Source organism: Hordeum vulgare, chromosome 7H, assembly GCF_904849725.1.
Source record: "Hordeum vulgare subsp. vulgare chromosome 7H, MorexV3_pseudomolecules_assembly, whole genome shotgun sequence".
NCBI lineage: Eukaryota > Viridiplantae > Streptophyta > Magnoliopsida > Poales > Poaceae > Hordeum > Hordeum vulgare.
In genome coordinates, this window is record NC_058524.1 from 402,027,392 (window position 1) to 402,049,515 (window position 22,124).

General features: G+C 52.8%; 2 protein-coding genes across 2 annotated transcripts; both read right to left on the minus strand.

Moving 5' to 3' along the window:
- Positions 1-122: 122 nt before the first annotated feature.
- LOC123407101 lies at positions 123-1,628 on the minus strand. The gene is made up of 3 exons (XM_045100148.1): positions 1,195-1,628; positions 815-1,020; positions 123-528 (listed from the first exon to the last, which is right to left on the minus strand). Exons 1-3 carry the CDS (start codon positions 1,294-1,296, stop codon positions 342-344), a joined length of 495 nt encoding a protein of 164 aa, XP_044956083.1. The 5' UTR covers positions 1,297-1,628; the 3' UTR covers positions 123-341.
- On the minus strand, positions 1,590-12,775 carry LOC123407099 (pentatricopeptide repeat-containing protein At5g50390, chloroplastic-like). Its single transcript, XM_045100145.1, has 2 exons — positions 10,633-12,775; positions 1,590-1,677 (listed from the first exon to the last, which is right to left on the minus strand). Exon 1 carries the CDS (start codon positions 12,662-12,664, stop codon positions 10,637-10,639), a length of 2,028 nt encoding a protein of 675 aa, XP_044956080.1. The 5' UTR covers positions 12,665-12,775; the 3' UTR covers positions 1,590-1,677; positions 10,633-10,636.
- Between the last annotated feature and the right edge of the window lie 9,349 nt (positions 12,776-22,124).

The window sequence follows — 22,124 nt, forward strand, 5'->3', positions numbered from 1 at the left end:
GTATTATATTTAGAAACAGAGACAGTATTTGATACCACTTGACAGAATTTAGAATTTAAATATGAATTGCTGAAAGTTAATCAGCATTGTTTGTTGGGCAAGCATTCACAGCAAAACAGTGATGAATCAATCAAACCACAATCATATTCATTTTTGTGCAACTTCGATACAAGTCGGAGCCTAGTGCTTCCATGAGTTGTAATATAAAAAGGTAAAAAGCCGGACCCCAAACTGAAAGATGCGGAACAACAAAAGCAAGGAAAGAATGGTTATCTCCTGGGAGAAAGTATCAGACTGTAGTCTCGCTGGCCAAAAGGATGGCACGCACGATGCCTACTGGCCTAACGAATTTCATGTGCCGCTGCTGTGGCGGTGACGTAGTAGGCGACCGTGATCCCTGCATGGACAAAGCACATGATCCCTCCGAGGCCCAGGGTCTTGCCGTGCACGAACCCGCACGATGTCTTTGACTTGGAATTGGACATGGCCCCAGCAAGCAGCAACGAGAACCCGACGATGAGAGCAATCCTATTAGAGCATTAAACAATAGTTATTAACCATAAATTATTAAGACCAGAATATTTTTACCAACAGAGCTGTAGCAATTCCAAGACCATAGTCTCAGGTTGTTATTTGTCTTCTCTGGCTTACTGAAATGGCCTGCAACCCTTTTGTGTGTTCTCGAGAAGAAAAAAAGGTGCAGATCATATCTTATCATGATTCTACTTCCACAAATGAAGTGCTGCTTTCCCACAAATTTTTAAGTCACTTATAGATTTGCAAAAATAATGTTTTAAGGTGAGAGCGAAGTTACCATGAGAGAACTATAAGAGTTGCTGCGAGTTTCCTGTTGATGGATGCCCGGATGAACTCCAGCTGAGAGCAGATGCAGGCACAGCCACCGAGAAAGTTGGCCACTGCATGAGCAACTACCAGGAACACTGCTGCTGCGAGCCCTAGCTGGTATGCTTTATACACCGGTTTCTCACATTGGATGAAGAGCACTGTCACCTTTTTAGTCTGTCAAGAAGATCAAATGAGAGCAGGCATCAGATAGAACTATCGTTTGAAGCACCTTTAACTACTCTACAGTAACAACCGTCCATGAAGCTGAAACAGCTGAAAACATCAGTTTAATCAAACCCTTATTTAAAAATAGTACATTTCATGAAGAAAATCCGAGTGCAACAATACCTTGTTTTGTGCAGCCTGGGCCTGAAGTCCTAGTATGCCAGCAGTGATATCCAGGGCTAAAACCAACACACAGACAATGACAGCAGCTATCATTTTGGCCATCTTGTATAGATGTATTCTCAAACTTCTGTCAGCTCAGAAGTTGCGGGACGAAAGATTGCCTGCTTACAATGAAGGGAGCTGTGGCCCTTTATATTGCTAAGAGCTGAATAAAGAGACCAGGGCAAAAGTGCAACAGGAGAATTTTCTCCATCTATGACGCTGTTAGAAACTAGCTGTCAAAAGATGCTCAAAGTGTTATACTTTCCTTCGATCCTTTGTTGCACCTGAGCTTTATTCCTTCCTTGCAGGACACAAGTAAATATTGGCATCTCCAGTACGAAAGACACCCCATCACATATTCAGCCTACTTTTGCAGATTCTTCTTTCACACAAGGTTTGTAAAGCCAGTGGAAAACCGAAAACGCAGGGAAAAGTATCGACCTGATGTACTCAAAGAAAATACTTTTCTTCTTAGCATGCCATAAAGGTTAAGAGTGATAAGATGGTATTTACCACGACATGCAAACAAGTTTTGACAGCCAGTGAAATAACAACGAAAGACACAGCAAACATGCATATCAATGAGAATCAAACTTGTAATTTACCTTTCCAAAATCTGAAATGGATTAAAAACTTATAAGCTTACCAAGCCTTGTTGTTATGACCGGTACCACGTACCAACGGAGGAGGTCCAATGGGCAGGGTTAATTACGGGCTTAGCCCAAGTTATCTTACCTATCTTAGAAGTCCAAGTTATATTAGAGTCCAAGTTATATTAGAGTCCAAGTTATCTAGGGTTTAGTGGAGGCTGTCCTCCTTTATAAACACATGTACCCCTTCGATATTAATCAGACAATAAACAGTATATTCTGTTGTCGTCTCCCTCAGGAGACGAGAGCCCTAAACCCTAGCCGCCTCCCTCTCTCTCTCTCTCACGCCGCAACGGCGCCCAACCGCCGGCGTCCCCAACCTCGCAGCCCGCACTTCCACCCCTACAACCTACGTCCGAGACCTGGTAGAACCCTAGCCTCTACCAATTTGGCGGCGGCGGTGGTGGTGGGAAGGTCCGACAAACTCATCGAACCCATAACGGTGCTCTGATACCAAATTGGTAGAGGCTAGGGTTCTACCAGGTCTCGGACGTAGGTTGTAGGGGTGGAAGTGCGGGCTGCGAGGTTGGGGACGCCGGCGCCGGCGGTTGGGCGCCGTCGCGGCGTGAGAGAGAGAGAGAGAGGCGGCTAGGGTTTGGGGCTCTCGTCTCCTGAGGGAGACGACAACAGAATATACTGTTTATTGTCTGATTAATATCGAAGGGGTACATGTGTTTATAAAGGAGGACAGCCTCCACTAAACCCTAGATAACTTGGACTCTAACTTGGACTCTAATATAACTTGGGACTTCTAAGATAGGTAAGATAACTTGGGCTAAGCCCGTAATTAACCCTGCCCATTGGGCCTCCTCCGTTGGTACGTTGTACCAGTCATAACATCTCTCCCCGCCTTCTCAAACAGCTCGTCCTCGAGCTGAACATCTGGAAACTGCTGGCGGAAATCGTCGAGCTTCTCCCAAGTCGCTTCCTCCTCTGGCAGGCCGGTCCATTGTACCAAGACATGCCAGACGCCGCGACGCTGCTGCGCCTGTAGCACCTTCGCCACCTGTGCGGAAGCTGGAAGGAGGCGGCCATCCGAAGTAGGAGGAAGGGCCGGTGTCGCTGCAGGAGGGTCCCCGCGGTAGGCCTTCAGTAAGCCGACATGGAAGACGTCGTGGAGGCGAGAACCAGCTGGCAGCTCCAAGCGGTATGCGAGTGTGCCGACACGCTCCAGCACACGAAAGGGACCGGCGTAGCGAGGTCCCAATTTGCGCTTGGAGCGCGGGTCTAGAGACTGCGTGGTCCTGTGGAGGAGGCGCAGCCACACCCAATCGCCCACCGCGAACTCCGCCTCGCGATGATGAGCATCGTAGTACTTCCGAGCCAGCTGCTGTGCTTGGAGAAGACGCTGGCGTGCCTCAGCCAGAATGTCGTCGCGGGTGCGGAGTAAGTCGCCCGCCGTCTCGGACCGAGCCGTCCCAGGCTCGTAAGGGAGCATCGCCGGAGGTGGGCGCCCGTAGACCACCTCGAAAGGCGTGGTGCGCAGGGCGGAGTGATAGGAGGTGTTGTAGCAGTACTCCGCCCACGCCAACCAGTCCACCCAAGCTCGTGGACGATCACCAGTAACACAGCGCAGGTACATGGCGATCACCTTGTTGACCACCTCGGATTGGCTGTCTGTCTGAGGGTGGAACGCCGTGCTCATGCGGAGCTTCACGCCCGCCAGTCGAAAGAGATCCTGCCAGACATGTCCCGTGAACACGGGATCACGATCGCTGACGATGGACGACGGAAAACCGTGGAGGCGGACGATGCCGTCGAAGAAGGCCCGCGCCACGGAGGCGGCTGTATATGGATGACCCAGGGCGATGAAGTGCGCGTACTTGGAAAAGCGGTCAACCACCGTGAGGATGACGGATTTGCCGCCCACCTTGGGAAGGCCCTCGATGAAGTCCATGGAAATATCCGCCCACACCTGGGAGGGTACATCCAGCGGCTGCAGTAGACCCGCGGGTCGTAGTGTCTCCGTCTTGTTCCGCTGGCACGTCACGCACGACCGCACCCAGTCGCGGACCATCGCGCCATCACCGGGGATGTAAAAATCAGCACGGAGACGATGGAGAGTCTTCTGCACGCCCTCGTGCCCTGCAGAGTGCGCCAAGGTCGGGACCTGGTGGCGCAGGTCGCCATGGTCGGGCACGAAGATGCGGCGGCCATGGAGGAGCGGCCCCTCATCCAGGCGCCAGGGCGCTGCCAGCTCGCCGGCGTCAAGGCGCTGGCGCAGGCCCTGCGCGTCCGCGGCCGTTGAAGTTGCCCGGCGAATGTCGTCGATGAAGGCGAAAGATGGCCCGGAGCGGATGCACATGATAGTGCCAGCCGTGGCGACGTCGTCCGCGACATCCTCAGTGTCGCGGCGGGACAAGGCATCGGCGACCGTGTTGAGACGGCCGGGGCGGTACTCGACGGTGAAGTCAAAGTCAAAGAGCTTGCTGATCCACTGGTGTTGCGGAACTGTGGAGAGGCGCTGGTCCAGCAAGAACTTGAGGCTGTAGTGGTCCGTGCGCACACGGAATGACCGGCCCCAAAGATAAGGCCGCCAGTGGCGCACCGTCTGAACCAGCCCAATAAGCTCGCGCTCGTAGGCCGCGAGCTTGTGATGGCGAGCGGCGAAGGGGCGGCTGAAGAAGGCGAGCGGTCCCTCGCCCTGGTGAAGGACGGCACCGAAGCCGATGCCAGAGGCGTCGCAGTCCACGATGAACGGCATATCAAAGTCCGGCATCTGGAGGACGGGTCCCGTCGTGAGGGCCTGCTGGAGAGCCTCGAATGCCGTAGTCGCCTCCTCGTCCCAGGAGAAGGCGTCGCGTCGAAGGAGACGCGTCAGTGGCGCGGCGATGAGGCCGAAGTCCCGGATGTACTTCCGGTAGTAGCCGGCGAGGCCCAAGAAGCCGCGGAGCGCCCGCGGTGACCGCGGGATCGGCCACGCGGCGACGGCGGCGACCTTGTCCGCGTCCATCGCTACCCCGTCCGCCGAGATGACGTGCCCCAGGTACGCGACGGAGGTCGTGCCGAACGAGCACTTCGAGCACTTGAGGTGAAGACGATGCGCTCACCACCGCCGCCACCACCGCCGCCGCCGCCACCGCCTTCCCCGCCACCTCACAGCAGCAGCCGCCGCCGCACCACTCACCGCCGCCGGCCACCTCAGGCCCGGCCGCCTCCGGTCCCGCAGCCCTGGCGGCCGAACCCGCTCCCGTCCTCTCCCCGGCGGAGATGTCCTCGGCGATCCGCGACCTCAACCTGGCGGTCTCGAACCTCCGGACTCTCCTCCAGGCTCCGTACGCAACCCCGCCACCACCGCCTCCGCCGGCGGCGCCCTTCGCGCCACCGCCCCCGGCGACTGTCGTGCCCCAGGGCCTGCCGATCACCCAGGTCCGGTGGCCGCCGTCGCCGTCCCCGCTACCGACGTGGATGGACACGCCGACCTACACGACGGCGCCACTACAGCCGACGGTGTTGCAGCCACCCGCCCCCACCTTCGGGGGGTTCGGCGGGTACACTGATCCGTACGCCGGGAGCTCTGTGGTGCCGCAACACTCTCCTTCCGCCGCACTGGGCCGTCACGAGGGCACCTACGCGGCCTCGCCAGACGTGCAGCAGCCACCCCGCTTCACCAAGCTGGAGTTCGCCACCTACGACGGCACCGTCGACCCCCTGAACTGGCTCAATCAGTGCGACCAGTTTTTCAGGGGGCAGCGGACCATGGCGTCCGACCGCACGTGGATCGCCTCCTACCACCTCCGTGGCGCCGCCCAGACTTGGTACTACGCCCTCGAGCAGGACGAGGGCGGGATGCCTTCATGGGAGCGCTTTCGCGACCTGTGTCTCCTCCGGTTCGGCCCCCCATACGTGGGAGCCGCTTGGCCGAGCTCGGTCGCCTTCCCTTCACCACCTCGGTGCAGGACTTCGCCGACCGGTTCCAGACGTTGGCCTGCCATGCGCCTGACGTCACGGCTCGCCAACGCGCCGAGCTCTTCATCGGCGGCCTTCCCGACCACATCCGCATCGACGTCGAGATGTGCGACCCCCAGGACCTGCAGACGGCCATGTATTACGCACGCGCGTACGAGCAGCGCGCCAACGCCCTGCAGCAGGCGTTCCTGGGCCGCGGCACGCGTTCCCCGACCCGCCCCGCCCCGGCGGCCGCCACCCCCGACACGCCCCGCCCCGCCGGCCGCTACGGCGGCTGCCCCCGCGCCGACACGCACCTTCCGGCGCTTGACGTCGGCCGAGCAGCTCGAGCAGCGCCGGAAGGGCCTGTGCTTCAACTGCAACGAGCAGTATGCGCCGGGTCATACGTGCGCCCGCCTGTGCTACTTGGAGACAGTCGACGACGCGGAGGTGGAGGCCCTCACCGCGGAGCTCGACGCCACCACACTCTCCGAGGCCGGCGTCACGACCTACGGGTCGGTCGACGCGACCGCCTTCGTCGTCTCCCTTCATGCCATGGCTGGCATCAAGACGGCAAAGACGATGCTGCTTCCGGTGACGATCAACGGGGAGCGTCTAACCGCGCTCGTGGACACGGGTTCGACGCACAACTTCCTGTCCGGGGACGCCATGCGCCGCCTCGCACTCCAACCGGCGGGCTCGGAGAAGTTCAGCGTCACCGTCGCCAACGGGGACCGCCTTGCTTGCCAGGGGGTGGCGCGGCAGGTTCCCGTCCTCATCGGCGACGAGCCGTTCTCCATCGACTGCGTCGGCATCGACCTGGGCTGCTACGACTTCATCCTCGGCATCGACTTCCTGTCCACTCTCGGCCCCATCCTTTGGGACCTCGATGTGCTGTCCCTCATCTTCTGGCGCGAGGGCGGCCGTCGCGTTCAGTGGACAGGCATCGGCGGCTCCGGCGCCGTGACTCCACAGCTCCAGTTGATGGCGTCCGCACTGGACGAGGCGCATCCCCTCCTGGCCGACCTCCTGCAGCAGCACAGCGACATCTTCGACGAGCCACAGGGCCTCCCTCCCGTGCGGCCCTGTGACCACCGCATCCACCTGCTGCCGGATACGGCACCTGTAGCCGTGCGTTCGTACCAGTACCCTCAGCTGCAGAAAGACGAGCTCGAGCGTCAGGTGGCGGTCATGCTCGCGCAGGGCATCATCCGGATTTCGACATCGCCGTTCTCCGCCCCGGTGCTCCTTGTGCGCAAGTCCGACGGCACATGGTGCTTCTGCATCGACTACCGTGCCCTCAACGCCCTGACGTCCAAGGACAAGATCCCCATCCCCGTCGTGGATGAGCTCTTGGACGAGCTACACGGAGCGCGCTTCTTCACCAAGCTCGACCTTCGCTCGGGCTACCATCAGGTGCGCATGCACCCTGACGACATCGAGAAGACGGCGTTCCGCACTCACCATGGCCACTTTGAGTTCCTGGTGATGCCGTTTGGCCTCTCCAACGCGCCGGCGACCTTCCAGGCCCCGATGAACGACGTGCTCAGCCCATACTTGCGCCGCTTTGTGCTTGTTTTCTTTGATGACATTCTCATCTACAGTGCATCTTGGGCGGAGCATCTACAACATGTGGCCATCATCTTCAACGAGCTTCGAGCGCATCGTCTTCACCTCAAGCGCTCGAAGTGCTCGTTCGGCACGACCTCCGTCGCGTACCTGGGGCACGTCATCTCGGCGGACGGGGTAGCGATGGACGCGGACAAGGTCGCCGCCGTCGCCGCGTGGCCGATCCCGCGGTCACCGCGGGCGCTCCGCGGCTTCTTGGGCCTCGCCGGCTACTACCGGAAGTACATCCGGGACTTCGGCCTCATCGCCGCGCCACTGACGCGTCTCCTTCGACGCGACGCCTTCTCCTGGGACGAGGAGGCGACTACGGCATTCGAGGCTCTCCAGCAGGCGCTCACGACGGGACCCGTCCTCCAGATGCCGGACTTTGATATGCCGTTCATCGTCGACTGCGACGCCTCTGGCATCGGCTTCGGCGCCATCCTTCACCAGGGCGAGGGACCGCTCGCCTTCTTCAGCCGCTCGCCATCACAAGCTCGCGGCCTACGAGCGCGAGCTTATTGGGCTGGTTCGGACGGTGCGCCACTGGCGGCCTTATCTTTGGGGCCGGTCATTCCGTGTGCGCACGGACCACTACAGCCTCAAGTTCTTGTTGGACCAGCGCCTCTCCACAGTTCCGCAACACCAGTGGATCAGCAAGCTCTTTGGCTTCGACTTCACTGTTGAGTACCGCCCCGGCCGTCTCAACACGGTCGCCGACGCCTTGTCCCGCCGCGACACTGAGGATGTCGCCGACGACGTCGCCATGGCTGGCACTATCATGTGCATTCGCTCCGGGCCATCTTTCGCCTTCATCAACGACATTCGCCGGGCAACTTCGACGGCCGTGGACGCCCAAGGCCTGCGCCAGCGCCTTGACGCCAGCGAGCTGGACGCGCCCTGGCGCTTGGACGAGGGGCTACTCCTACATGGCCGCCGCATCTTCGTGCCCGACCATGGCGACCTGCGCCACCAGGTCCTGACCTTGGCGCACTCTGCAGGGCACGAGGGCGTGCAGAAGACTCTCCATCGTCTCCGTGCTGATTTTTACATCCCCGGTGATGGCGCGATGGTCCGCGACTGGGTGCGGTCGTGCGTGACGTGCCGGCGGAACAAGACGGAGACACTACGACCCGCGGGTCTACTGCAGCCGCTGGATGTACCCTCCCAGGTGTGGGCGGATATTTCCATGGACTTCATCGAGGGCCTTCCCAAGGTGGGCGGCAAATCCGTCATCCTCACGGTGGTTGACCGCTTCTCCAAGTACGCGCACTTCATCGCCCTGGGTCATCCATATACAGCCGCCTCCGTGGCGCGGGCCTTCTTCGACGGCATCGTCCGCCTCCACGGTTTTCCGTCGTCCATCGTCAGCGATCGTGATCCCGTGTTCACGGGACATGTCTGGCGGGATCTCTTTCGACTGGCGGGCGTGAAGCTCCGCATGAGCACGGCGTTCCACCCTCAGACAGACGGCCAATCCGAGGTGGTCAACAAGGTGATCGCCATGTACCTGCGCTGTGTTACTGGTGATCGTCCACGAGCTTGGGTGGACTGGTTGGCGTGGGCGGAGTACTGCTACAACACCTCCTATCACTCCGCCCTGCGCACCACGCCTTTCGAGGTGGTCTACGGGCGCCCACCTCCGGCGATGCTCCCTTACGAGCCTGGGACGGCTCGGTCCGAGACGGCGGGCGACTTACTCCGCACCCGCGACGACATTCTGGCTGAGGCACGCCAGTGTCTTCTCCAAGCACAGCAGCTGGCTCGGAAGTACTACGATGCTCATCATCGCGAGACGGAGTTCGCGGTGGGCGATTGGGTGTGGCTGCGCCTCCTCCACAGGACCACGCAGTCTCTAGACCCGCGCTCCAAGCGCAAATTGGGACCTCGCTACGCCGGTCCCTTTCGTGTGCTGGAGCGTGTCGGCACACTCGCATACCGCTTGGAGCTGCCAGCTGGTTCTCGCCTCCACGACGTCTTCCATGTCGGCTTACTGAAGGCCTACCGCGGGGACCCTCCTGCAGCGACACCGGCCCTTCCTCCTACTTCGGATGGCCGCCTCCTTCCAGCTTCCGCACAGGTGGCGAAGGTGCTACAGGCGCAGCAGCGTCGCGGCGTCTGGCATGTCTTGGTACAATGGACCGGCCTGCCAGAGGAGGAAGCGACTTGGGAGAAGCTCGACGATTTCCGCCAGCAGTTTCCAGATGTTCAGCTCGAGGACGAGCTGTTTGAGAAGGCGGGGAGAGATGTTATGACCGGTACAACGTACCAACGGAGGAGGCCCAATGGGCAGGGTTAATTACGGGCTTAGCCCAAGTTATCTTACCTATCTTAGAAGTCCAAGTTATATTAGAGTCCAAGTTATCTAGGGTTTAGTGGAGGCTGTCCTCCTTTATAAACACATGTACCCCTTCGATATTAATCAGACAATAAACAGTATATTCTGTTGTCGTCTCCCTCAGGAGACGAGAGCCCCAAACCCTAGCCGCCTCTCTCTCTCTCTCTCACGCCGCGACGGCGCCCAACCGCCGGCGCCGGCGTCCCCAACCTCGCAGCCCGCACTTCCACCCCTACAACCTACGTCCGAGACCTGGTAGAACCCTAGCCTCTACCACTTGTATGTTGTATGTCAAAAAAAAAAAGCCTTGTATGCTGACTAATTTTGTTTAGCTTCAAAACGTTCAAACATTACTAATTTACTTTTCCAAGTTTTCCCAGTCCAGAGTTAGCTTCAGAACCTCCGAACTGTCAGCCATCGGCAAATTCTATTTAGCAGTATTTTTGCTATATTTAGTCAAGAGCAGACACGACAAGGCAAAGATTTAAGGAAACCTCATGAAACCGGAAAATATGTTTTGATTAACGAACAATGAGTCAATGAAAGAACAATGCCAGCAGTCATATGTGATGTTTTGCGTATCAAACTTGGGGGGCAACAGAAATAACATCTACTCCCTCCATTCCTAAATGTAAGTCTTTTTAGAGATTCCACTACGGACTGTATGTAGTCCATAGTGGAATCTCTAAAAAGTCTTATATTTAGGAACGGAGGGAGTAGGAAATAACTTGCAGGTCAACTGCAATAACTCTGGTGTAGATTTCACATTCAATACTTCAGAAAGTGAATATACTGATTAGTCATAAATTGCTTTGCTTTGGTGGCATAAAATTGCAATGCATGCCTAGATCACAAGGAATTAGCATGCCTTTAGATAAAGCCAAGGCGGAATAATCATTCAGTTGGACATACCTAGCTACCAGTAGTCGCCACAAGAGCATGTTCCAAGTTTGAAATGATGAAACCTGCTAGCATCTCTTACGGTAATCTCTCTCTTCGTAACTTGTGTTACAAATTTGATTACATTGTGGCAGTCATGGCACAACCGATGGCTTTGATTGATCGTCAGGGGAGCAGATGGAGATGTGCTAATAAGGCCAAATGCAACTGCGAGTTTTTCACTATGGAACATTTTCAATGTCTTCTGCTCATCATGGAGAATATCAGGGAGCAATTCATCCTCCTCAACAACATAACCAAGTTCTTTTATCACCTCCATTAGTGTATCTAGCCTTTGGTAGATTTCTGAACTTTTGGGGTTGAGACAATCATTAAAGAAAAACCTGTGATCCTTTTTCTTGACTGTGATCCAGCTACAAGCAGCACTCATATATAACCCCGCCCTCTTCAAGGTGCTTACTACAGTCAAAGCTTCATCCCGCTTCCCAGAGTTCATATACAAGTTGAGAAGCACAATGTAATTGTTTACTTTCTGAGGTTCCATTGCCAAGAGTTGCTCCGCAGCTAATCTAGCAAGCTGAATATTTTTGTTCATCCTACTAGCAGTGAGCAAGGCTCCCCACATGTTGGCAGTTGGGGTGACCGGTGATTTCCTTATCACTGAATAGGCTTCATCTAGTAGCCCCTGCCGCCCAAAAAGTTCGATAACACAGGCATAGTGCATTGCACGTGGTCTCGTTTTTGGATTTTGAGTCATCAACTGGAAAATCCTCTTCCCCTTGTCAATAAAGCCAGAAAACCTACATGCATTTAGTACTCCTAGAAATGTCACATGGTTTGGAGCAATGCCTTCAGTTAGCAGTCTTTCAAACATCTCAATAGCCTTACTCCCCATGCCATGGTACCCGTACCCTGCTATTAGAGCATTCCAAGATATTAGGTTCCTGCTAGGCATCCTCTCAAAAACATGCCTTGCATCTTCCATCTGACCCCACTTGCAATACAGATCAACAAGTGCCGTATTCCCGACAATGTCCATTTGTAGTCCACTTTGAATCAGGCCCGCATGGATTTGCTTTGCATGCTCCAGCAGACCCAACTTAGAGAAAACCCTCAGCATCGTCGAGAATGTGAACTGATCCAAGCTGGCACCACTCTCGCACATACTGTGGTACAAGTCCAACGCCTCCTCACTGCGCCCATGTAGCGAATACGCTGCCAGCATCGTGTTCCATGCCACGACACTTCTCCATGGTATCCCATCAAACACCTGTCTCGCCTCGTCAATCAGCCCGCACTTACTATACATGTCGATGAGTGCACATGGCAGGTATTGGTCCTCAAACATCCCCATCTTGGCAACGCAACAATGCAGCTCCCGTCCAGCGTGCACCGACCCCAACACCGTGGCCGCACGGACGGCCACCACGACAACCCTCGGCCCAACACCCACACCCACCTCCTCCCATAGCTCCCCGAACAGCGCGAGCGCCCCACGAGGACGCTTCGCAGCAACCAGCCCGCCCATCATCACCCCCCAGGTGACCCGGCTCCTGGTCGGCATTCCATCGAATACCTCGCGCGCCTCGGCGAGCATCCCGCACACCAGGTACATGCCAAGCACCCGGTTCCACATGTACTGGTCGGGCTCGAACCCGGAGCTCTCCATGTGCCAGAGTACCCCTGCCGCGGAGCCAGCCTCCCGCAGCGCGGAGGCGGCCGTGACCAGCGCGTCATAGGTGGACGCTGGCAGAGCCACGAAAGGGGCGCCCGCGCGAGCGTCCCGGAGCGCGTCGCAAGCCTCCCGGTGACGCCCCTCGGCGACCAGCCGCTCGATGGCGGCGCAGAGGGAAGGGAGGTGGACGGGGCTGCTGCGCCTGCGGCTGTGGAAGGGCGCCTGCCGCGGGAGCTGCGGCCGTGGCTTGAGCGCTTGGGATTCCACCGAGCATGCGGAGACGGTGTTGGCCGTTGCTGTGGCCGTGGCTTTGGTGGTGGTGCGGTAGTAGAGTGGGAGGCTGCGGAGGGGAGTGAGCTGCAGCTCCATGGATGGGAAGGCGAGCCGAATCCGGAGGGGAGTGAGCTGAAATTTGGAGAAATTGTGGTGGATTTGAGACCAAGTGAGGGTTTTGGGGGTTCTGGGTTGGGTTTTGACTTTTGCGCGAGCGAGGGGGGAGGCTAGAGAGGGAGGGGATCGTTTGAGCTCGAAAGTGTCACTCTAGTCCATGCTCCTGGTATGCACAGAGAATTTAAAATAGAAAAAAATGATAATAACATTCTGAATTTTTTGATAGCAAACTTTGCTTATATTTCTGCATGCGTGCAAACTTTCGACATGAAATGACATCGGTGGATGTGTGGGCAAAGAAAAAGCAAAAAACAATGCTCCAAAATGCTTTCAAGAATGATCTTTTTTCAAGCATCGATTTTGTTTCCTTCACCCAGATCTACACGAATGTTGTTCCATAATGAAACTTTGCACATATGTGAAACTCTCCTCAATGCTCACCTAAAATATTCCTATATATCAATCTTCATTTCCGGACCATTCCGGAAACCCTCATGACGTCTGTGATCTCATCCGGGACTCCAAACAAACCTTCGGTTGCCAACACCTATAACTCAACTATACCGAAACGTCACCGAACCTTAAGTGTGCAGACCCTGCGGGTTCGAGAACTATGCACACATGACCTGAGACACTCCCCGGCCAATATCCAATAGTGGGACCTGGATGTCCATATTGGATCCTACATATTCTACAAAGATCTTATCGGTTGAACCTCTGTGCCAAGGATTCATATAATCATGTATACCATTCCTTTTGTCCTTCGGTATGTTACTTGCCCGAGATTTGATCGTCGGTATCCCTATACCTATTTTAATCTCATTACCGGCAAGTCTCTTTACTCGTTCCGTAATACAAGATCCCGTGACTAACACTTTAGTCACATTGCTTGCAAGGCTTATATGTGATGTTGTATTACCGAGTGGGCCTCGAGATACCTCTCTGTCACATGGAGTGACAAATCGCAGTCTTGATCCATGCTAACTCAATGAACACCTTCGAAGATACGTGTAGAGCACCTTTATAGTCACCGAGTAACGTTGCGACGTTTGATACACACAAGGTATTCCTTCGGTGTCAGTGAGTTACATGATCTCATGGTCATAGGAACGAATACTTGACACGCAGAAAACAATAGCAACAAATTGACACGATCACATGCTACGTTTATAGTTTGGGTCTTGTCCATCACATCATTCTCCCAATGATGGGATCCGGTCATCAGGTGACAACACTTGTATATGGTCAGAAAACCTTAACCATCCTTGATCAACTGGCTAGTCAACTAGAGGTTTACTAGGGACATAGTTCTGTCTATATATCCACACATGCATTTAAGTTTTTATTCAATACAATTATAGCATGGATAATAAATGATTATCTTGAAACAGGAAATATAATAATAACTATTTTATTATTGCCTCTAGGGCATATTTCCAACATCCAGAAGGCCAAAACCCTCCACTATATATAGGAGGAGGGAGAGGGAGGCTGCCTTGGCCCCTCCTCCAAGGAGGAGGAGCTTCGGCCGAAGCTAGGGAGGTGTCCACCTCCCACAAGGGAGGTGGACTACCTTGGTAGGACTCTTCCTCCTTTTCCTTTTAAGCCTTTTGCCTTATCTCCTCTATCCCTATGCTCATCAGCCTTTAGGGAAGGCCTTGGCCAGCCCAATAAGGGCTGGTCCACCTCCTCTAACAGCCCATGCACCCTTTTGGTCCTCACACCCCTCCCGGGGGTCCTCTGGCACCCTCCCGGCACTCCTAGTACACTACCAATGAGCCCGAAAATTTTCCAGTGACCAAACTAGGACTTCCTATATATCAATATTTACCTCCGGACCATTCCGGAGCTCCTCGTGACGTCTGGGATATCATCCGGGACTCCGAACAACCTTCGGTAACCACATACCATTCTCTTTACAACTCTAGGGTCATCGAACATTAAGTGTGTAGACCCTACGGGTTCACGAGACATGGAGACATGACCGAGACATCTCTCCGGGCAATAACCAACAACAGGGTCTGGATATCCATGTTGGTTCCCACATGTTCCTTGATGATCTCATCGGATGAACCACGATGTCAAGGATTCAAGCAATCCCGTATGCAATTCCCTTTGTCTACCGGTATGATACTTGCGCGAGATTTGATCATCGGTATCCCCATACCTTGTTCAATATCATTACCAGCAAGTCTCTTTACTCGTTCCGTAACACATCATCCCGTGGCTAACTCCTTAGTCACACTGAGCTCAATATGATGATGAATTACCGAGTGGGCCCAGAGATACCTCTCTGTCACACGGCGTGACAAATCCCAGTCTCGATTTGTACAACGCAACAGACACTTTTGGAGTTACCCTAGTGCACCTTTATGATCACCCAATTACGCTGTGACGTTTGGTACACCCAAAGCACTCCTACGGTATCCGGGAGTTGTACAATCTCATGGTCTAAGAAAATGATACTTGACATTAGAAAAGCTTTAGCATACGAACAACACGATCTAGTGCTATGCTTAGGATTGGGTCTTGTCCAACATATCATTGCCCAATGATGTGATCCCATTATCAATGACATCCAATGTCCATGATCAAGAAACCATGATCATCTATTGATCAACGAGCTAGCCAACTAGAGGCTCACTAGGGACTCATTGTGATCTATATATTCACACATGTATTACGGTTTTCGATTAATACAATTATTAGCATGAACAATAGATAATTATCATGAACTAGGAAATATAATAATAACCACTTTATTATTGCCTCTAGGGCATATTTCCAACAGAACTACTGAAAAAGAGTCGCCAGGGACAAAATTGACTTGCTTTGTATCTTTAGCCGGTTGGAACTTGAGGAGAGAGTCCTTCTTAGTGGTTCGTTTCTTAAGCAGGGTCATATCAACTGGGTTATCATTATCGTTATAAAACTTCAGCTCCTCCACAATACAAGTTGTTTCTGCATAAGCAACGTATCTTTCTTCACACTCCAAGTCGACTTGACAATCTCCATGCACCATGATCGTTCCCTTGGGTCCTGGCATTTTGAGTTGTAAGTACACGTAAAAGGGGCGAGCCATGAATTTGGCGTAAGTTGGTCGTCCGAATAGCGCATGATATGGACTTTTGATCTTGACCACTTCAAACCACAATGTCTGTGCCATGTAGTTATGTTCATTACCAAAGGCTACCTCCAAGGCAATCCTTCCTACATGATAAGCCAACTTGTCGGGCACGACTCCATGAAAAACAGTAGAGGACGGGTTAAGATCCTTCTCTGTCAAATTCATCCATCGAAAAGTTTCATAGTACAATATGTTGATGCTACTGTCACCATCCATAAGTACCTTAGTAAGCTTATAACCACCCACTTGAGGGGCCACCCACCACCAAGGCCAGGTGACCCGGATCATCAACCCGGGGTGGGTGATCTGCGGCTCGAAGTAACCGTGTGCTCCGACCACCTTAAATATTGTGGCACGACTGGCTCAACCATGTGAACCGCCCTTTTGCGGACCTTCTCGTCCCGCTTGTAAGTGCCCATAGTAAATACATGGTACTGGCCACCGCTCAACTGCATTGGATTAGTCTGATATCCCGATTGATTGTGCCAGTGGTGATTGCTTTGATCAGACTGCTGACTATGACCCCCATGTCTCCCTTGGCCCTGATAGCTAGAACTTGAGCCGCCGTTGCCAAAACCGTATCCCTGAAAACCTCTGGAACCTAACCCTCTTGACAGCCCATTGCCGTTGCCGTGACACTGTTGGAACATTTGGTTAAGGGCTTCTTGCATGAAAATACAATCTTCCAAGCATAGATGGCTTGTCAGGGTAACTGTGCTTTGGACACGACACATTAAGAGCCGCCTCATAATTTTTGGGCTTCTCTCTAGTATATGGTGGTTTGCTGTTACAATGCTAGTTTTTAAACCCTGCATTGGTGTTAGCCACAAATTCTGATCTGCCATCTCGGAACTTGCGTTTTCCACCATTACCCTGGTTATTACCATTGTGCCGTGGGACATTCTGCTACTGATCCTTGCCACCGCCATTTTACTTTCCCTTTTCGGACTTGTCATTGTCTGAGTTAGGGTCCTTTGTGCCGTCAGAGTTGGCATATCTGATAAGCGCATCCATGATATTGCCCATGTCCAAACACTTACGCTTAAGACCCCCTAATTTTTGCTTCAATGGCTGGAAGTGGCAGTTTTTCTTCATAATAAGAATAGCTTGAGCTGCCGCAATATTATCTCAAGAATGTATAATAGTAGAGACCCAACGGGCCCAATGATGGGGCAACTCATTGTTACGCTGCACACAATGCTCCAAATCCACAATTGTCATGGGATGCTGACAAGTCCTGTGAAAGTTCCTGATGAAGCATTCCTTCAATTCTGCCAAGGAGTTGATGGAATTGGGTGGCAGGTTCTTCAGCCACGTACGAGCCGACCCTTCCAACATCATGGTGAAGTACTTGGCACATACTGTATTGTTGACGTGCAACATGTCCATAGCTAGATCATAGCTTTCGATCCGAGCCGTTGGCTAAAGATATGCCGTGTAATTCGGTACCTTACGAGGTACCTTAAAATCCTTAGGCATGCGCTCATTAGATAGAGCCGACACCAAGCACGGAACTCCGATCATTCTAGTATTTGACCCGCCAGCCACCGAAGGTGAAGGAGCCACTGCAGGCAGCTAATAAGCCCCCTGGTTTGCGGCGTGTGCTTCTCGACGGGCCCTTTCCTCGTCCGCAATTGCCTGAGCATCATTGGGCGGATTAATCTCGGGTGGGTTTCCACATCGCCCACTACTAGAGACAGCCGACGACTCCACGTGCTAGCTATAACTACGACTTGGCAGAGGGGTTGAATGCATACACTGCCGATTATATGAATATTGAGTTTGCTGAGCTATCACTGTTTGCAATAGTTCAATGGCATTTTGAGCTTCCACTGCAATCGGTGAATCACCACCAATAGGGAGCGTGGTAAGCGTGGTTGCCGCTGCCACCATATTATCCACCGGGTTGGAAATGTGTCCTAGCGGTGTCACGAAGCATTGCAGCATCCTCTGGACTGGGGGCGGGTCTAAGGCCGTCTCTTTTCTTTGTACCGGCTCTGGCCGGTTAGGTTGAGAAACCGCCCTGCCCCCGGGGATCTCACGAGTTAATTGTGGTATAGCCGCTGCTGCGGGAGTGCTTGGGCCTGCCCGTGGAGAGTTGAACCAAAGTGGAGGCTCATAGATCGGGGGTAAACGACTCTAGTGCCTTGATACGTCCATTTTGCATCATGCTTTCATGTTGATATTTATCGCTTTTGGGGCTGTTATTTCACTTCACGGTACAATACTTATGCCTTTTCTCTCTTATTTTGCAAGGTTTACATGAAGAGGGAGAATGCCATCAGTTGGAATTCTGGCCTGAAAAAGGAGCAAGTTTGAGATGCCTATTCTGCGCAACTCCAAAAGCCATGAAAATCAACGTGGATTTTTTTTGGGATTTGTAAAAAATACTGGGCCGAAGAAGTGCCAAAGCGGCGCCAGCACGTGGCCACAAGCCTTCTAGGGGCGGCCACCCCCTGGCCGCGCCTAGGGGGCTTGTGGGCTCCCTGCTGGCCCACTGGCCCCCTCTTTTGCTACAAGGGTTTCGGTCTGGAAAAAATCAGGAGGAGGCTTTTCGGAGGATTCGCCGCCGCCACGAGGCGGAACTTGAGCAGAACCAATCTATAGCAACGGCAGGACGATCCTGCCAGGGAAACTTCCCTCCCGGAGGGGGAAATCGTCGCCATCGTCATCACCAACACTCCTCTCATCGGAGGGGACTCATCACCATCAACATCTTCATCAACACCATCTCATCTCCAAACCCTAGTTCATCACTTGTAACCAATCTCCGTCTCGCGACTCCGATTGATACTTGTAAGGTTGCTAGTAGTGTTAATTACTCATTGTAGTTGATGCTAGTTGGATTACTTGGTGGAAGAGTTTATGTTCAGATCTTTGATGCTACTCATTACCTCTCTGTTCATGAATATGATTATGCTTTGTGAGTAGTTACTTTTGTTCCTGAGGACATGGGATAAGTCATGCTATAAGTAGTCATGTGAATTTGGTATTCGTTCGATATTTTGATGTGTTGTATGTTGTTTTTCCTCTAGTGGTGTTATGTGAACGTCGACTACATAACACTTCACCATTATTTGGTCCTAGAGGAAGGCATTGGGAAGTAGTAAGTAGATGATAGGTTGCTAGAGTGACAGAAGCTTAAACCCTAGTTTATGCGTTGCTTCGTAAGGGGCTGATTTGGATCCACTAGTTTAATGCTATGGTTAGACTTTGTCTTAATTCTTCTTTCGTAGTTGCGGATGCTTGCGAGTGGGGTTAACCATAAGTGGGATGCTTGTCCAAGTAAGGGCAGTACCCAAGCGCCGGTCCACCCACATATCAAACTATCAAAGTAATGAACGCGAAACATATGAACATGATGCAAACTAGCTTGACAGAAATTCCCATGTGTCCTCGAGAGCGTTTTACCTCCTATAAGACTTTGTCCAGGCTTGTCCCTTGCTACAAAAGGGATTGGGCCACTTTGCTGCACCGTTGCTACTTTTGTTACTTGCTACTTGCTGCGAATCATCTCACCACACAATTACTTGTTACCGATAATTTCAGTGCTTGCAGATTTTACCTTGCTGAAAACCACTTGTGAGATCCTTCTGCTTCTCGTTGGGTTTCACACTCTTACTTATCAAAAGGACTACGATAGATCCCCTATACTTGTGGGTCATCATGCCTCCTCGGAAGTACCGCATTGGATGCATTTTGATCAAGATTGAGCCGCCACGCCTCTACCTTAAGACGTTCCGCTTCTGCATTAACATGGTCTTGCAATGCAGCTGTCCGGGTGTTCTTTGCGTTAATGTCCTCCTCGGCTTTGGTCATCTGCGCCTAGATCCTTGCAATCTCTGCATTGCGCTCTACATGGTTTTCCACAGTGATCTTAGTCCCGAGTAAGGTTGTTAGGGTAGTCATTATCTCAACCTGTACTTGAGTTGACGGCCTAACCGAACTGGTCGCCCGAGGAGCTGGAGCCGAAAGATCAGCCGTTGCTGCCCTTCCAGCCACCATAGAATTGGAAGTCGACGCCATACCGGCCATGCATATGGCGGCCTGGCACGTCGGCTCAAAAGGGCCCAGAATACTATTACCATCAGAAAAGCCCCCGAGCCCGCCGTTTTTGAGCTGATAGACTGAATGTGTCTCCCCGGTTGAGGATTCATCACCTGAATATACAAGAGTCTCTCCTCCACACACTAGATTTTCCAGCAGTCTTGCTCCTTGCACAAACCCAACAAAAACATGCTTCTAGCTGGCTTGACGACGGGCAGGTTGCGCGCACTGAGCCAACTCGACGATGTCGGTGCAATGGCTCGGTTCGGGTCTTGACCCTCCGTTCTTGACGATGAAGACATGAATCTTGCCAAAGGGAACCTGGTACCCGTACTCGACTGAGTCGGTCTCAGGACCCCACACAACATCATTGATGTAGATCTTTCCGCGGTGGCTCTTCATCATCCTGCCAACATCGTATCCCTGAAGCCCTGGGAAAGAGCCCTTCAAGAACTCGAAACCACCATACGCAGGCCCCAGATGTCCTAGCGTGAGGAAATAGACGTGAGGCCATCACAACGAGGTGGTTAGCTTGTCGGGGTTGATTGAAATCGAGAGACATGGTTTTCCCATGTTCGACCCCTCACGATCGAGGTAAAAGCCTATGACCTGCTTTCTGTGTTTTGCTTGGAGATCAATTACAAGGGAGCGAATTTGCTTGACCTAGCTATTGATATATTGTAACTTATGTTTATTAGCCTTAGGTACTCACCTTTATATATAGGTCAAGGCCGTGGGCTTACAAGGATCCGAGTCGTCATATGATTCGTAATCGACTATGCTTCTAACTCGCCTTGCCTCCTGAGCAAGGAAACTCTGGGCGGCCTTCCACCTCTTGGGCCTTGAGTTATCGTCTTCCGATATTAGGCCGCGTGGCGGCTTAATGGATAAGTCGTCCTGCCGGCCTTGTCTCTTCACGTCCTTGCCTATCCGGCGTTCTGCCTATAAGCCACCATCTGGTGACCCGACCGAGTAGGGTGGGTTATATCGTGGGGTTATATCCCCAACAATTTGCATGTCGATGAGTACGACAACCGACAGGAGCCATAGGGGTGTCTTTAATTTATTTGTGCCATTTGCTTTACTTTATCGCTATGATTTAGCAATAGTTGTAGAAGCAATAGTTGGCGGGACAACCACATTGTAAGAAATTCTCCAATTAAGTATTTTGGTGATGATGACAACTCACTATGTTATCTAGCCGGGTGTCAAGTATGAAAGTGTCATATGTAAAACACAAGACAATTAGGTATTCCCTCCAAATGAAAAGATTGAAGATGTGTTCCCTACGTGATTATTCTCTTTGGTCGTAGGGATCCCATACTATTAAGAGGGAATCCACATTGGAAGTCTATGGGTGAATCAATTCTTCTCACACACTTTTGCACCCATCTCGTTCCATCGCATCATTAAGAGAGATGCCCCTGCTTTCTAACTGACCTGTTGTACCGCTGCCTAGGGTAGTTGTTCCGCTCAACCCCTGGGCGGTTGTACTGGCCCAACACCAGTCCACAACCAAACACGACTCTGTTTTGCTATGGTAATTGGGCGGTGGTGGCCCGGTTGTACCGCTATATTAGTATAGCCGGTACTATCGGTGTTCCAAGCAGTTGTACCGCTTGGAACTTAGCTACGCCCAACAGCCGTGGCAGGTGGAACCTCGGGCCAACTCTCTGTTTTGGACCAGTTGTTGAGCGGTAGCCGGGCGGTTGTTCCGCTAAATTAGGCAGACTGGTTGTACCGACGTCGTGTAAAAATGGTGTAACAGTCAGAAAGTGGGGGGGCTATATAAGCAGGGGTTTCTTCCTCCTCCCTCTTATCTCTTACCCTTGTCTCTCCACCATTGATGCACTCAAGCTTTCTTGCTCGATCTCTCTCGCTAGCCACTCAAACTTGTTGTCTTGCTAGGTATTGAAGAAGGAGATCTAGATCTACACTTCCACCAAAGGAAAATTGATTCCCCCAAGTTCTTGTGTGGATTTTGTTACTCTTGGGTGTTTGAGCACCCTAGACGGAAGAGGTCACCTTGGAGCCACATTCCATTATGGTGAAGCTACGTGGTTTCGTTGGGAGCCTCCAATTGAGTTGTGGAGAGAGCCCCAACCTTGTTTGAAAAGGTCCGATTGCCACCTTCAAGGGCACCACTTAGTGGAATCATGACACTTCACATTGTGTGATGGCGTGAGGAAAATACGGTGGCCTTAGTGGCATCTTGGGGAGCATTGTGACTCCACACCGCTCCAACGGAGACGTACTTCCCCTCAA